This window comes from Centroberyx affinis, unplaced genomic scaffold, assembly GCF_046629955.1.
Source record: "Centroberyx affinis isolate AG114_WGS23_722 - 3 ecotype Tasmania unplaced genomic scaffold, CSIRO-AGI_Caff_v1 ptg005267l_1, whole genome shotgun sequence".
Taxonomy (NCBI): Eukaryota; Metazoa; Chordata; class Actinopteri; order Beryciformes; family Berycidae; genus Centroberyx; species Centroberyx affinis.
In genome coordinates, this window is record NW_027282624.1 from 20,665 (window position 1) to 36,304 (window position 15,640).

Below are 15,640 nucleotides of genomic sequence, written 5' to 3' on the forward strand. Positions count from 1 at the left end.
GAGCTCCAGATACTTTTCGCAGAGAAGAGTTATTATTGGCTGCTCAAAAAGTCAGATGACATCATACGCTGATTTGCATATGAATGTATTTGCTACATTCCCCCACAAGCAGCGCAAATGTACGTGCACGGCATCAGCTGCACCGCTTTATCAGTCCACACATTAACATCGCTCTCTATGGTCTGAAGCGAGAAGATGGAGGCAGTGAAAAGGTGGAAAGGGCACAGGAGAGTGGAGGAGGAAAAGATGGAGGGAGAGGAGAGAAAATAAGGGGAGAGAAGAGAGGGGTAGACGAAGGGAAGGAAGACAGGGAGACGATACGCATTCTGGATGGTTAGTGGTGGACCACTACCGCTGGTTTTCAGGGATTGTGTGTGTGTCTGTGTGTGTGTGTGTGTGGGTGTGTGTGTGTGTGTGTGTGTGTAAGTGAGTCCATCTGTGCTAGCCACAGTGGAGTGGAGTGATGGCTTGGCAGTGGAGAGGAGGCAGCTGGCTGGACTGAACTGGGGTGGGACCCAGCAGCACTGCCAAAGTACAGATGGGAAGTGTGTGCAAGTGTGTATGAGTACATATTGCGGCGTGTGAATGAGTGCATGCTGGTACTTAATATGTAGTTTGTGTGTGTGTGTGTGTGTGTGTGTGTGGGAGCAGGGGTCATCTATGTGTGTTTGTACTTTTAGTGTGCCTCGTTGCATGTTTGTCTATGAACGTACTTGCCTGAGTCTGCATGTGTGTATGAGAGAGAGAGAGGGAGAGAGAGAGAGGGAGAAAGAAAGAGGGTGTGTGTGTGTGTGTGTGTGCTTTCTAGGTAGGTCACTGGGAGAGTGTGTTTTGGGGGAAGTTTTCTATCAGGGTCCAGAAGGGGGAAGCCAGCTCTGACAACCCTTCCTGCTGGAGGAAATTGGACTAGATGGAAGCTGCATGGGCCCAGTTAGCCTGGGGAAACCACCAGCACCCACCAGCTCCAGCTCAGACTGGGCCTGATGGCCAAGACCCGCACATTTCAGAAAACCGAATTTAAGACTTTTTAAGACCTTTTCAATCCGACTGGGAATTTAATTAAACACCACTTTAAAGCACGATTTCAGCCTAAATCAGTGATTCCCAACCTTTTTCCACATCAAGGATTAAGTCCACATTAGAGCCACGGACCCCTAATTGATGAGATGTTGTCTCTCGGACCCAAATCTGAGAATATTTTTATTGTAAGATATGATTTTTTCCAGAATTGACTACCTACAATACAGACATGACTGTCAAATTCAAATTCGAAACAACTTTATTAATCCCACTAGGGGCAATTAGTTACGAGCAGCTTGTTGTACCCAGAAAAACACAGTAACATCCAACAACATACAAACAAACAATACACCAAGGAGCTAAAATGTGGAATAAAATCTATAAATGATGTTGATAAATAAACTTGGTAAACAAATTGAAAGATCAGATAAAAAAACCCAAAAAAAACCTACGGAGCTTTTAAAAGTCGGATTGCAGAGGGGTAAACAATTTTGAATGGCGGTTAGTTTCACTGTATTGTAGGTAGAGAGATAACAGTGAAACTATGATCAGGAAACTATATTTGTTCATTTCTTGTAAATGAAATAATACTGAAGTTTAATAATTCATCAATTTGCTGTGGACCCCCTGGAACCCCCTCAAAGACCCCTGGTGGTCCCCGGACCCCACGTTGAGAACCACTGCCCTCCAGATCCCATCCCCTCCATGTCACCACCTGTTGTACTCTATAGAAGGTGACATCACCTGGCACCAAAGACCAGCCAATAGCAGATTGCCCGTGCAGTACCTACTTTTCACCATTAGATGTCAGGCTTCACCACAGATTTAGGTTTGGGGTTCAATTACTCTTTAATTTCTCACAGCTTTAAAAAAGTAAGGTTAGTATCATAGGTTTATAAGGGATTTATTCATGGGTTGGTATGTGGAGACACTAGAAATTAAGGGATTTTTTATGCCTTTTGTGCATGGTTTACAGGGTTATTAATGAGTTATTAATGGAAAGTTCCTGTCTCCCTGAATTTTACATTAAATTAGGAAGTAAGCAGTCAAACATTAAGGGGTGTTTAACGTGGTTTGGATGGGGTCTCCTCCAATAATAACTCCCTTAACTCATTTTAAGGGGATTTTGCTTGAATTAAGGGGTGCATTCATGTAAATGTAAGGTTATTTTAAGGGATCACTGGTTCGCAGAGAAATACTGAATAATATTTTGAATTTCTTGGCATGAAAATGGACAGTTTTATAGATATTGAATATCGGCACAAGTTCTCAGCTATTGGCAGCTTCACTACAAAATATTGATATCCGTATCGGCCTTTAAACACCCATATCGGTCTAACCCTAACACGGTTAGAGAGGTATACACAATTTTAATCTGTGTCGGAGAATTGTCTTTTCAGTGGGGATAAGCAGACAGGAACCGTACATCTGGGCACACACACCACACACACGGCTTTCAGCAGTAATATAGATTAATGTCTCCGACCCCATTACTTTCACTTGAGAATGGTGTGTTTGTGTGTGTGTGTGTGTGTGTGTGTGCGTGGGAAAATGCCGTTTGACTCTAAGCTCCAGAGCCTTCTCCAATCCCCGGCTCTGAGCAGCGGTGTGCCAACACAGTCGGGGAAATGTTTAAACCGGCACAGAGGCGCGCGCAAGCACACCTTCAAATTGAATGAAAATAAATGGTCTCATCAATCAAGCTTCTGCCATCTTTTTTTTTTTTCTCGCAGGAGTGAGGGAAAATTTCTGTCCAAAAAACAAGAGTCTGAGGGAAGGCAGAGTACCTTAAACACTCCTATCAACTTGTCTCAAAGTGAAGCATGCCATAACTCATGTTCAGTCCAGTTACTGAAAGAAAAAACTTGGAGTGTAAAAGTGGCATACATCAGTTTTGATTCTTCATTGTTAAACATCTGTTAGGAATTTGGGCAACTCTTTAGATTACAGGCTAAAAGACAGTACACATCGTTGGTAACACTTTACAATAAGGGTCACTAAGTTAAGGGTTAGTTAATGCTTAATAAGGGTTAAGTAATGCTTAATATGAATTAACTAACCCTTAATTAACAGTTAACTAATGTGTAATTTACTAAAGGTGTTCATGTTAACTAAGGTATTAATTTATACATTATTTAATGGTTTATAAAGATGACTATTAAATAATGTATAAATTAATACCTTAGTTAACGTGAACACCATTAGTAAATGATTACCAGACACATTAGTTAACTGTTAATTAAGGGTTAGTTAATGCTTATTAAGCATTAACTAACCCTTAACTTAGTGACCCTTATTGTAAAGTGTTACCAAATCGGTAGAGAATAAGCTGATCCATAATTAAACAGAAGCTATTGATGAAGTAGATAATAATCAGTGTTTACAGAGATTGATATTCTATAACCAGGTATGTAGTCTCTCTATTCCATAAACTTGACTAGACTTGACGAGCTACGAATTGACGAGTTACAAATTGATCACATTTGTAATGTGATTTATTTATCAAAAATGTATCCAAAATTAATGTGTCATATTCTCAACATAACATATGTTATCTGCATCTGCATGACAAGGCGTATTGTTTTTTGGCTACACACACTGACTCTCCCTGTACTGTACTGTAGCTATGGCCTCCTGCAGACTTGTTAATGTGAATACCATGCGCATTGTACATGACATGATGTATGTGCTGTAAATGTGCTGTGTTACAGTGATTCCATCTATTTCGTACTGCACAGATATTGGATATTGGTTAGTGGTTATTTTGCAAACCCTCATAATGCTGTAATCCAGACTTTTTCCCAAACTTCTCATGCATAGATACTACTTAACATATGTTGAAATTGATTGTTGTATATGTTTATTTGCTATATGCTTGTTTTTATGTTTATATTCTCTTTTTTTTCTTGCTGTATCTTATTACTATTTGCTGCTGTAACAACCCAATTTCCCCACTGGGATCATTTCAGTTTCATCTTATCTGAAAAGGTTATGGTTGGTATTCCACGTGGGCAGCCGATAAATCCATGGCAGACTGCCCAGCCAAGGCTTAATGTAAGTGAACCTTCATTCAGCAGTCACAGCAACATTGCGGGACAGGTTTCAAGATGGGCACCAGATGTTTGAGTCGAGCTTGTAAGGTCCATGTATAAAATCGGCAGACGTGCAAATCACCATTGAAAAGTTGTGACTTAAACAGAATTAGAATGGATTATAGTGCAAGAACAAGAGTGAGAAGAAGAGAGAAGAGAAGTATGTATTTGTGTGTGGTGTGTATCCTATTTCCTATTATTGTATTTGCTGTCCCTTTTATTGATGCACAGTAGTCCTTACTCACCCACGCAGCCGGTGCCGTCCTGGGACTCCTGGTAGCCCTGGTCACACAGGCAACGGAAGGAGCCCACTCTGTTCTCGCAATAGCCATGAGGGCTGCATATGGTCTCGTTGATCCCGCACTCATCGATATCTGTAGAGGACAAGAAGGAAAGAAAAAGGATCAGCCAATGCTTGCCTGTTCTGTACGTTCAATAGTAGAACACTCACCAGTTTAGGGACCTTAACTCCTTCATGCAAGACCAACCGTTATCTCTATTATATTTTTGATGCGTGCCAGAGGGGCCAACATCTCCATGTGCTGCTGTGTCTAAGAGCCTGTAGGATTTTCATTAGGTCCTTGTTGAGCTGACACATCTGCAGCACCTGTGGAAGTAACCTTTATAGACCAGCTGATGCTCCTGCTGATGCTAGTTTTCACTGCTGTTGCATTGGAAGATATTTGTTTTTCCATTTCACATTTCCCTACAATTCAAATTGCTTGAGGAAGAGTTTGACTAGCTAGTAGAAGATTCATTTCAAGTTCTATGGTTTCCTGATAATGCGAGTCGTGGAATTTTACAACATTAGATTGTTTGATTTGGGTTTAGGTTAGGTTAAGTGAGCTTAATCCTTTGTTGAGGATGTAATATTATTACAGCAGGCCTTGCTAAGTGTATGTTAGTTGTTAAGTTGTAGTAGGTAGCTATTATTGGTGATTTGATTGTATTACATTATTTTCCAAGAAACCCAGCTGGGAATTGTTAATTATGAAAATCAAGCCTCTAGCATGAAACTGGCCCATCCTGCCTCTTCAATAGTAGAGGAAACACTGTAGTACACAAACTCAACCCAAATAAACAGTATGTTCTCAGAGATGTTTTCCAGGCAATCGTGTGCCATAATATTGGAGCACAATGCACAACCAGCAGGCACCCAGAACCAGAGCTAAAACAGCAATAAAACGCAGTTCCAAACCACACTGTTTCAGCCAAAGGCCTACAAACGTCAACAAACCTCTGAGAACCTGAAAGCTACAGAAGAGGATTAGGGCCACATTTGAAAAATGGATTTGAGTTGTGAGTTTAATGTCAGAATTCTGAGAAAAAGTCAGAATTCTGGGAAAAAAAGGTCAGAATTCTGAGTTTAAAGACAGAATTCTGAAGTCAGAACTCAGAATTCTGACTTTAATCTATGAAGAGTACGAAGCGAAACAAGCCAGACAACAAATTAAACAAATCATTCAGACTGGTAAACTGAACACACAGTACACTAAACAAGCCTTTTGACCCCCAGACAGCAGACAGATGGGAAGCTGCCACACAACAGATGCCAGCACATTACAGTGGTGGATGTGTAGCCAATGAGGTTTGAATCAGGTAATTGAAAATCAGCTTTTCTGTGAAGCAGGTGAACAAAGTGGACAGAGATGGACACAGGTAAATTGTCATTCTCTTCCTTTTCTATCTTTTACCTACCCAGCATGCCCATTTGAACAAACACCTGACACATCTCAAGCACACAAGCACACACTGTACGTACATATGTGGACATACATAACACATACAACATATCCACTCTAGCATACTTCTCATAATTTGAAGTCGATCTTATCGCCTAAACCTTTAAACCCCGCCCCCAGAACAAGTTCATGTAGTGTTTGTCCAACCTCCATATTTATGTTTCATAGTCATGTAGCAGGTATAAAAACAATATAATGCATTTCACGGAAAATCCCTTGCTGATTTTTATTTAAAGGTCCCATATTTTACACTTTCCAGTGTTTTATTTTATGTCTTGAGGTCCATTAAAAACTGTTTGTGTGGTGTCATGTACCAAAAACAATCTCAGTCCATTTTTACACATTCATTTTCCAGCATCTCTCTGAGCCTTACCAAGAACAGGCTGTTTCTGTCGCTGTGTCTTTAAGGCTCATTAATATTAACGACCCTCTGTTCTGATTGGGTAACTGTTTCAAGAGTGAAACGTGAGACACCACAGACAGGCAGCTACAGGTAGGGAAAACTCTCCGGTAAATAGACAATGGCAACCGCTCAACCGCTTTGAAAAAAACACTTTGTTAGTCTATTATTTCTTACAAAAATGATAATGAGTGAACCTTTGTGACGCCACAAAGTTACGGAAATCCAAACGGCTCATTTAGAGGCTCGCTTTTCTAATATGGATTGTGTGGATTTAGTTAGTTTACTTTAGTTTTGCGATGTCCGCATGCCATTGTTATAAGTTCTTTATACATAAGTGAGAATTTTGCAATTTTCCTTACGAGCTTGCTGTTTTTGTATTTTTTTTTTGTATTTTGTGTATTTATCTTTTTTTTTTATTCATTCAGGTATGTGGTCTCTTCATTTGCTTTATATCACAAATTCATGTAATTAATTTAATGTTATGTACCATACACATCGTATTCTTAGAAGTACATTCTTTTGCTTTTTGTCTTTATTTAGTATAAAACATAAAAATAGCCACTGGTGGATGGAGAAGTATGGCATTTCAGATGTCATATAAGTAATATTTATTGATGTTACAGTAATCATTCATGGATTTATTCAGAACGATATGATCTAGTAGTACATTTTCTTGTCATAGATATATATTTTTTGTAAACTTAAAGTTTCATTTATATGTAACTGCACATTACCATAAACTTGTGCATGAAACAAGCTTGCTGTTTTTGTATTTTTTTTTTATTCATTCAGCCTGCTGACTGCTCATGGCATCTTTGTTTTTGCATCTGTTACTGTGTTTGTTTTTGTCTTTGACTTGAAAAATGATAACAACAAAAAAAAAGCTGAGGCAAGTAAAACAGCGTAAGGTTTTGGACAGGATTAAAAAAGAAACGCTTTCACTGAAAATGAAAATGAAAACTCACAGTAGAAAACTCCTTGGTTTGGGAATTGAACTTAGGTTGAAGGTTGAAGAGTTGAAGGCAAATGTATGTTTCCTCCCCGTAATCTTGTCATGGTGGGAAAACATATTTCTCTCACTTTTTGTGCGCAGAACCTATTTGCGTTTTAAGACATCATGCTCGTTTAGCAAAATTTCTGGAACTGGAAAACGGAAAAAAACAATCAGCCAAACGTTTGTATGCCGTTTTCCTCGCAAGTAAACTTAACAAAACTAAAAAACCTTAAATCAAGTTCTGACTAGTGGGAAGAAGCCAGGAACAGAGCTCCCACTGTCAATTGGAATCACAATCCCTCCTAAAAACATGGTGATTCCACCTGTACAAGCCATCTGACCTCTTAATTCATGATAACGGTAATTCATGATGACTTGTGTGCATGCAAACTGACACACACACACACACACACACACACACAGCAATACAAGCATCCTCTCCTCGCCATTTGTTTCCCTTTATTTCCTTTCAGACAGATTAAGGAAATTACATGTAAAGGTGAAAATTGAATGTGGCGGATTAGAGAGAAAAGTGTCAGCACTGGTTGCTGTAATTGAAGCAGATGGTGCAAACAGGTGTAAGGAACATAGACACGGATAAACAGATTTCATAAAAGTACACACACACACACACACACACACACACACACCTAACAGACTTCGACTTGAGACTGAGCCCCCTGCATAAATCATGAGGAAGAGAGCGGAGCGGCAAATATCCCTTCTTGTCTAGACAGCGAGCTCAAAGGCTTCCTTCTGTTTCTTTTTCTCTTGTTTTTTTTTTTTTTTCTTTTCTTTCGTTTTTTTTTTTTTTTTTCTAAGGCAGGAAAGGGCATTAAAAACAGCTCTGGCATGGGGGGGGCCGGGGCTCATGCCATGGTGGAAAAAATAGCAGCAGCATATGTGAAAGAAATTAAAGACTTTTTCTTCTTCCAGAAACAACAAGGGAGAGAGAGAGTGATAGATAGAGAGAAGTAGGGATGGAAGGATGGAGGGAGGAAGGTGGGATAGAGGGAGCAAGAGAGGAAGGAGGGATGGAGGTAAGGATGAGGGGAGGATGAAGGGATGGACGGAGCAAAGGAGGAAGGAGGGGTGGAGGGAACAAAGGAGGAAGGAGGGATGGAGGTAAGGATGAGGGGAGGAAGAAGAGATGGAGTAAAGGAGGAAGGAGGGGTGGAGGGAATAAAGAAGGAAGGAGGGAACAAAGGAGGAAGGATGGATTGAGGTAAGGATGAGGGGAGGAAGAAGCGATGGAGTAACGGAGGAAGGAGGGGTGGAGAGAACAAAGGAGGAAGGAGGGATGGAGGTAAGGATGAGGGGAGGAAGAAGAGATGGACAGAGCAAAGGAGGAAGGAGGGGTGGAGGGAATAAAGGAGGAAGGAGGGATGGAGGTAAGGATGAGGGGAGGAAGAAGAGATGGAGTAAAGGAGGAAGGAGGGGTGGAAAGAACAAAGAAGGAAGGAGGGATGGAGGGAACAAAGGAGGAAAGAGGGATGGAGGGAACAAAGGAGCAATGGAGGGATAGAGGTAAGGATGAGGGGAGGAAGTAGGGATGGATGGGGGGAAGGAGGTGTGGAGGGAACAAAGGACAAATGAGGGATGAGGGAACAAAGGAGGTAGGAGGGATGGAGGAAACAAAGGAGGAAGGAGGGATAGAGGTAAGGATGAGGGGAGGAAGAAGGGATCGATGGAAGAAAGGAGGAAGGAGGGATGGAGGGAACAAAAGAGGAAAGAGGGATGAGGTAAAGATGGAGGGAGGGGGGGAAAGATGAGCAAGGGAGGTAAGGATGGAGGGAGGGGAGAAGGAGGGAAGGATGTAAGGAGGATAACGGAGAGAACAGAGGAGCAAGGAGGGATGGAGGAATAGGTAGAGGAAGGAAGACGGGATGGATGTAAGGATGGAGGGAGCAAGGGAGGAAGAAGGGATGCAGACAGTGGGAGAGGAAGGAGGGACGGATGTAAGGACAGAAGGGGCGTGGGAGAGATGGAGGTAAGGAAGGAGTGAAAGAGGGATGGAGGTGAGGATGGAAGGAGCGAGGGATGGAGGTAAGAATGGAAGGAACAAGAGAGGGATGGAGGCAAGGATGCATCCATCTTAGGAGGAGGGAGAGATGGAGGGAGGAGGGAGGGATAGAGGTAAAGATGGAGGAAGTGAGGACGGATAGAAGGAGGAAGGAGCGATGGAGGTAAGGAAGGAGCGAGAGGGGGATAGAGGTGGGGATGGATAGAGCATGGGAGGAATGGAGGGAAGAATTAGGGATGGAGGTAAGGATGGACGGAGCGAGAGATGGATGGAGGTAAGGATGGAGAGAGGAGGGAGGGGTGGAGGTAAAGACGGAGGAAGTGCGGACAGATGGAAGGAGGAAGGAGCGATGGAGGTAAGGAAGGAGCAAGAGAGGGGTGGAGGTAAGGATGGAGGGAGGAGGGAGGGATGGATGGAGGAGGGAGGGATGGAGGTAAGGATGGAGGGAGTGAGGACAGATGGAGGGAGGAAGGAAGGATGGAGGTAAGGAAGGAGCGAGAGAGGGATAGAGGTGGGGATGGAAGGAGCATGGGAGGAATGGACGGAAGGAGGGATGGAGGTAAGGATGGAAGGAGTGAGAGACGGATGGAGGTAAGGATGGAGGGAGGGGTGGAGGTAAAGATGGAAGGAAGTGAGGACAGCTGGAGGGAGGAAGGAGGGATAGAGGTAAGGATGGAGGAAGTGAGGACGGACGGAGGGATGAAGGAGCGATAGAGGTAAGGAAGGAGCGAGAGAGGGGTGGAGGTGGGGATGGAAGAAGGAGGGATGGAGGTAAGGATGGAAGGAGCGAGAGATGGATGGAGGTAAGGATGGAGGGAGGAGGGAGGGGTGGAGGTAAAGATGGAGGAAGTGAGGACGGAAGAAAGGAAGGAGAGAGCGAGAGAAGATGGAGGAAGGAAGGAGGAATGGAGGTAAGGATGGTATTAGCAAATGTGATGTGTTGATATAGCATTAATATCAATTCAAGGTAAGGGCTTCCCATAGACAACCAGTATAGCGGGCTATTGATCAATTCTACAATAAATATGCAATCAGACAAACTTCAACATACAGTAGACAATATTAAAAGCTGCAATAAGCGATTTTCTGACCACTAGAGGGAGACAGAAACCACAACACATTTGTAAATAAAGCACAGCAAAGCCACTGTACTATGGAGGCCCCTAAGGACAAACCTAGCAAAGCACCATGCATAAAGGCTTAGCCAGAGACCTGTGTCACGTGGGTTTCGGCACTGCCCCGCCCCTTTAGGAGACTAGCGGCAGGTCCTGAGTCTATACACTCCAATGGGCGAAGTTAACGTGAGCACAGATTATGACCGGTTCTTTCACCCCATAATCACCAAAGTAAACATTGGACCCATTTTTCACAAGCCGCATATCTTCCGAACATTCTGACACTCTCAGCAACACGCTCTCGCGAGATCTGGCAACATCATCATATCTCCCGTCGGTCTGGATTCACTGCAGTGCTGCCGATGCTTTCCAACTGGATAAACAGAAATTTAAAGGGACTTATACGTGAAACCATGAATTAAAAGTTAAAACTGAAATAAAACTTGTGTTTCTTTGCTTAATAATACTATTATTGTTATTATTATTTAACTGTTTTTGGAGGGGAAAAAAGGGAATATTATTAGACTGATATGATCTTGTACTGGGTTGATATCAGATATTAAGCTAGCAGATAAAAACAAGCGGCAAAATAAGGCGCAAACATAAAATTTGTACTGTATCTAGCGCACAACCCAATCTGCTTTCATCCATCCACACAATGTTCACAACACTTCCAAACGAGGTGGGGGGATGGGGGGGAGAGGCGACCACGTCCACTTAGGAGACAGGAAGTGTATACCATTTCATACCATTGGCGCAGCTTGTAATGTGTCATCTTGTGTGTATAGAGCATCTTTGGCTTAGTCTCTCTTTGACAGATCTTTCTCCCGCTGAAGGTTACATGTCCCGCAATGACAAGTGAAGAGGCAGGTAGCAAGTTTACTAGTTAACATTTTTACTCGCTCGCTTCATCGATTCCACCATTACGAGAACTGTTTTCAGGAATGGGAGGGGGAGAGCGTGGGAGGAGACAAGCTAGTTTTAAAAAGATGAAAAGCTACTGAATGGAGTGTCTCAGCAGTTGTGGAACCGAGGTGAAAAACAGGGGCGGGCTTAGCGATTTGGGGGCCCTAGGCAAAGGCAAGCATGGGCCCCCCTGAATCCCAACCCTTTCCCTTTTTAATCCATCCTTTCTATACATTCCCTTCAAGTTGGGCTGGGCAAAGTATGCATGCAAGGACAATTTTTTTTGTTTTTACTTCTCTCTACTGATGCAGTCGCAAGTAAAATTAGCTTAAAGTCAAATGGCACAATCACAAGAAGTGGAATAGCCCACTGTAGCCTGAATGAGTAGGGGGGAGACCATGACGGGTGTTTTTCAATTGATACATTTATTTTAAATTGATTAAAAATATGTTTATATTTGTTCTATTCATGTCTTCTGTGGGGCCCTCTGGCTGCCGGGGCCCAAGGCAGTCGCCTACCTTTGCCTACTGGTAAGACCGCCCCTGGTGAAAAAAATATGTACTGTGTGTCTTTGTGTGTGTGTGTGTGTGTGACTTTATTCTTTGTACTCAAGCCTTACCGTCACAGGAGTGTGTGTCAGTGTTGGCGGCGAAGCCTCTCTCACACACACACTGATAGGATCCCTCTGTGTTCAGACATTCTCCATTGGGGGAACAGAGCTCCGGCTCATCCACACACTCATTAACATCTGGAAGGACAGACAGAGAAACCCCCAAAGAGGTGTGTATGTGTGTGTGTGTGTGTTCTTATGTTGAAACACACACACTTGCACACACACACACACACACACACGTTTTTTGTGCACACATAAGCCCATGGAAAGTGTTTACACGCATACACACACACAGAAATGTGTGCATACATTTGCACATAAAGAAACTTTTATGTCCCAAGAGGTAAAAATAAAAAATTTCACCAATTTTTTTTTGCTTAGTAGAGGCAATAACAGCACTAGAGTTTTTTCTCTCTGTACAATGTGTTTTCCGTACTTTATGAGTACCTGCATTACTTTTCATTACTTTAGGACTGTAGAATTTCACTATTTAGATTTTGTTCCCAACCTAGGGTTTGGATGTTTTACTCTGTTATTCCATCAGGGAAAAAATAAATGCTTAATGGACGTTGCTTTAAAAACTGGAGAAATCAGAGGTGTGACCAAGTCAACTTTGCTCGAGTCCCAAGTCAGTCTCAAGTCTTGTGGCACAAGTCTCAAGTCAAGTCCCAAGTCTAAATGTAGACTACCAAGTCAAGTCCAAGTCAGGTCCAAGTCATTAATGTCAAGTCTTAAGTGTAGATCCTAAATGTAGATCTTAAAGAAATCTTATAGAAAACTATATATCTAGGACTTTTCAATTCAATATGGTTTAAATAGGATAAAAACTTGATAAAAGCATCATGAGTTTGATTTCTATAATCAGTTTCAACTTCAATAAATTCAATCATTCCATACAAATTCAGAAAACAGAATTCATTTACACAAACACAAGATCTCAAGTCAAGACTTTAGAAACCTTTTAAAGTCATCATCATTTTCAAGTACAAGTCAGAGTCAAGTCCCAAGTCACCAGAACCCAAGTCAAGTCAAGTCTCAAGTCTTCTCTTCATGCATCAAGTCAAGCCTCAAGCAATTAAAACTGTGACTCGAGTCCAAGTCATCTGACTGGAGTCCTCACCTCTGGGGAATACATTTCACTCAAATATTTCATTGAAATTTGCTTTTCTGTGCTTTTTTTTCCCATTAAAAACGTGTACATATTCAATAATGTGCATGTGCACATATTAGAGGTGGTGACGTTAACAGCAAGATAATCTCAGATACATGGTTCGAGGTGTGATACCTCATGCTGTCTAATCATCTGGTGTGAGCAGGTGTACTATTAAGACTAAAAATGTGGAAAATTCGTTGTTATGAATGTGATGGAATACGTTTTAAAATCGGTTAGGATTTTAGCCACATATAAATGCCCATGAATTTGGAATGAGATGTTCAATGAGCAGGTGTTCACATACTTTTGGCCATGTAGTGTATTTTTAAGGGTTAAGGATAGGGTGAAGAAATGGAAGTGACTAAATAACTATATGGGCAACGACCAAACAAAGGTTCGGACACTACATTAAACATCATGGTTCAAAAAAATGCGCTAGATATTCGTGTGACGCACCATTTTTTTAAGTTTTGAACATTAAATTACAAATAAATTGTTCTAAACATGTGCAAGTGTGGTTTTGTCAACGAAGGTGCTGTCTCCTAAGCTGTTTTGGTTTGGCAAATAACAAGCTTGTGAGCTAACGTTAGCTAGCTCACAAGCTAGCAACTTCTTCTGTACGACACAATCGCATTGCATTGCGGTACACAGGAGAAATTGTAGGGTACGTTGTCTGTTCACTACAATTTGCAGTGCATCGTGGGTATTTTATAGTGAACTATTGGCGCCTTCAAATGGGGTCGTGTTTACCGTGTTCACGAGAAGAGTCCATATGAACGCCCCCCTCCTGTGGTATTCACAACTTCGGAAGTGGAAATTTTCTGAAAGCTCAGAGTTCACGAGTTGTGACGTGTTTGCTGACATTTTCAGAAATGGCGGAGGCCATGGAAGTTCATTTTTCGGTGGATGGTAAGTTAATATATTGTAATTTTAGCCGTATAGAGTTTTTCTTAGTAATTTTATAATATGTCTGAGGAAAATGTTGATATTCCCAATGGCCTCATCTTTTTCTTCTGTCATTATGCCTTTGCATTTCCTGCATTACGTTACCCGCTCGCTAGCTAGCTAAATTGTTAGCCTCGGTGGCTTAAAGATGCCGACAGTAACGTTAATATTAAGCGAAGAATGACAAGAGAACAACGAGTTGTCTTTTGGCGTCCATGTTGCCTAGCAGCGTTGCCTAGCAGCGGTGCTCTCAAGACTTAACCACTTGAACTCCAAGCATATCGTGTACACGACTTCCCATGTCGTAACCACAAGCTCACGAGTTCCATTCGAAAGAAGCATATATAGTGAATCAAATTAACTGTTGAGAATTCAGACACTAGTACAAAATGGCGGACACACCATATAGTGCACTATTTCTGTAACAGGGAACGGTTTGGAACAGAGCTAGTGAGGTGCTTACCTAGGCAGCTGGTGCCGTTGATCTGCTGGTATCCCTGGGGGCAGTTACAGGTATAGGAGCCCATGTTGTTAACACACTGTCCCACAGCCTCACAGGGCCTGGCCTCCTCCATACACTCATCCACATCTGGAAGACACACACAGACACAATCAGTCATTATCAGTCATTATGCAAAAAACAGATGGCGGTCATAGAGCGAACACGAATGTTCCGGGAACACCAGAAAACGTTGCCGATAACAATATTTATGGATCGAAGCTGCCGATGGCCAATATTTTGCGCCAATATTCAATTACTTCATGACACAATAACCCATGCATACATTTGCACAAACAAGACATACATGCACACAAACGAACAAACAGACACACACACACTATACAGATCGAGGAGATGTGTGTATTCTGGTGATGGAACCACAAGTCAAATTTAGCTTTTAATTACAACTGATGTCTTCCGTCAGGATTTGGTGGGAGCAATAAAACAGAAATACATCACAGACGTGTTTTACTGTTTTGCATCAGCAACAAACCATGACATCTGGCAGGCAGCGAAAATAGTCAAAAAAGAGGAAGGGAAGTTGTTATTTACAGCTAATTAATCTTATATTTTAGCGATCTAGCGTTTCAGCGTGTGAGAAGTGTTTCAGAGTGACATCATACCGTCACATTGGTCTCCAGCCGGCGAGGCCCTGAAGCCCGGCCCACAGTTACAGATGAAGGATCCCTCTGTGTTCTGGCAGTGGCCTCTGGTACAGACCTGCTCATCCTGGCACTCATCTATATCTGAAACACACCAAACAGCAGCCAATTACGTCACACACATCTTAAAATAAATTCATAATATATTAGAACAAAAAAAACTGTTAAAATACTTGGCACTTTGCACTCTCATGACTACATTTTGCTGACGCTTGTGTGGTGACTGCCAGGCCGAAGAACTATTTAAATATCATGTGTTACAAAAGGAAGAATTATCCTTTAATTATCCTTAACTAAGCTATGGTGCTGTGCAGTGGTGGAAAGTAACTAAGTACATTTACGCAAGTACTGTACTCAAGTACAATTTTGAGGTACTTGTACTTTACTTGAGTATTTCCATTTGATGCTACATTATACTTCCACTCCACTACATTTCAGAGGGAAATATTGTACTTTCTACTCCACTACAT

The 15,640-nt window shown here is 41.9% G+C and overlaps 1 protein-coding gene across 1 annotated transcript in view; it reads right to left on the reverse strand.

The window, feature by feature from the left end:
* The window catches only part of ltbp1 (latent transforming growth factor beta binding protein 1), a gene marked incomplete at its 3' end in the record, with an annotated part of 174,087 nt that overhangs the window by 20,264 nt on the left and 138,183 nt on the right, over positions 1-15,640 (reverse strand). Inside the window, exons 24-27 of the mRNA XM_071546423.1 lie at positions 15,132-15,254; positions 14,470-14,595; positions 11,915-12,043; positions 4,358-4,486 (exon numbers count right to left, since the gene is read on the reverse strand). Coding sequence (XP_071402524.1) covers positions 4,358-4,486; positions 11,915-12,043; positions 14,470-14,595; positions 15,132-15,254 — 507 coding nt within the window. The remainder of the gene's footprint in view (positions 1-4,357; positions 4,487-11,914; positions 12,044-14,469; positions 14,596-15,131; positions 15,255-15,640) is intronic.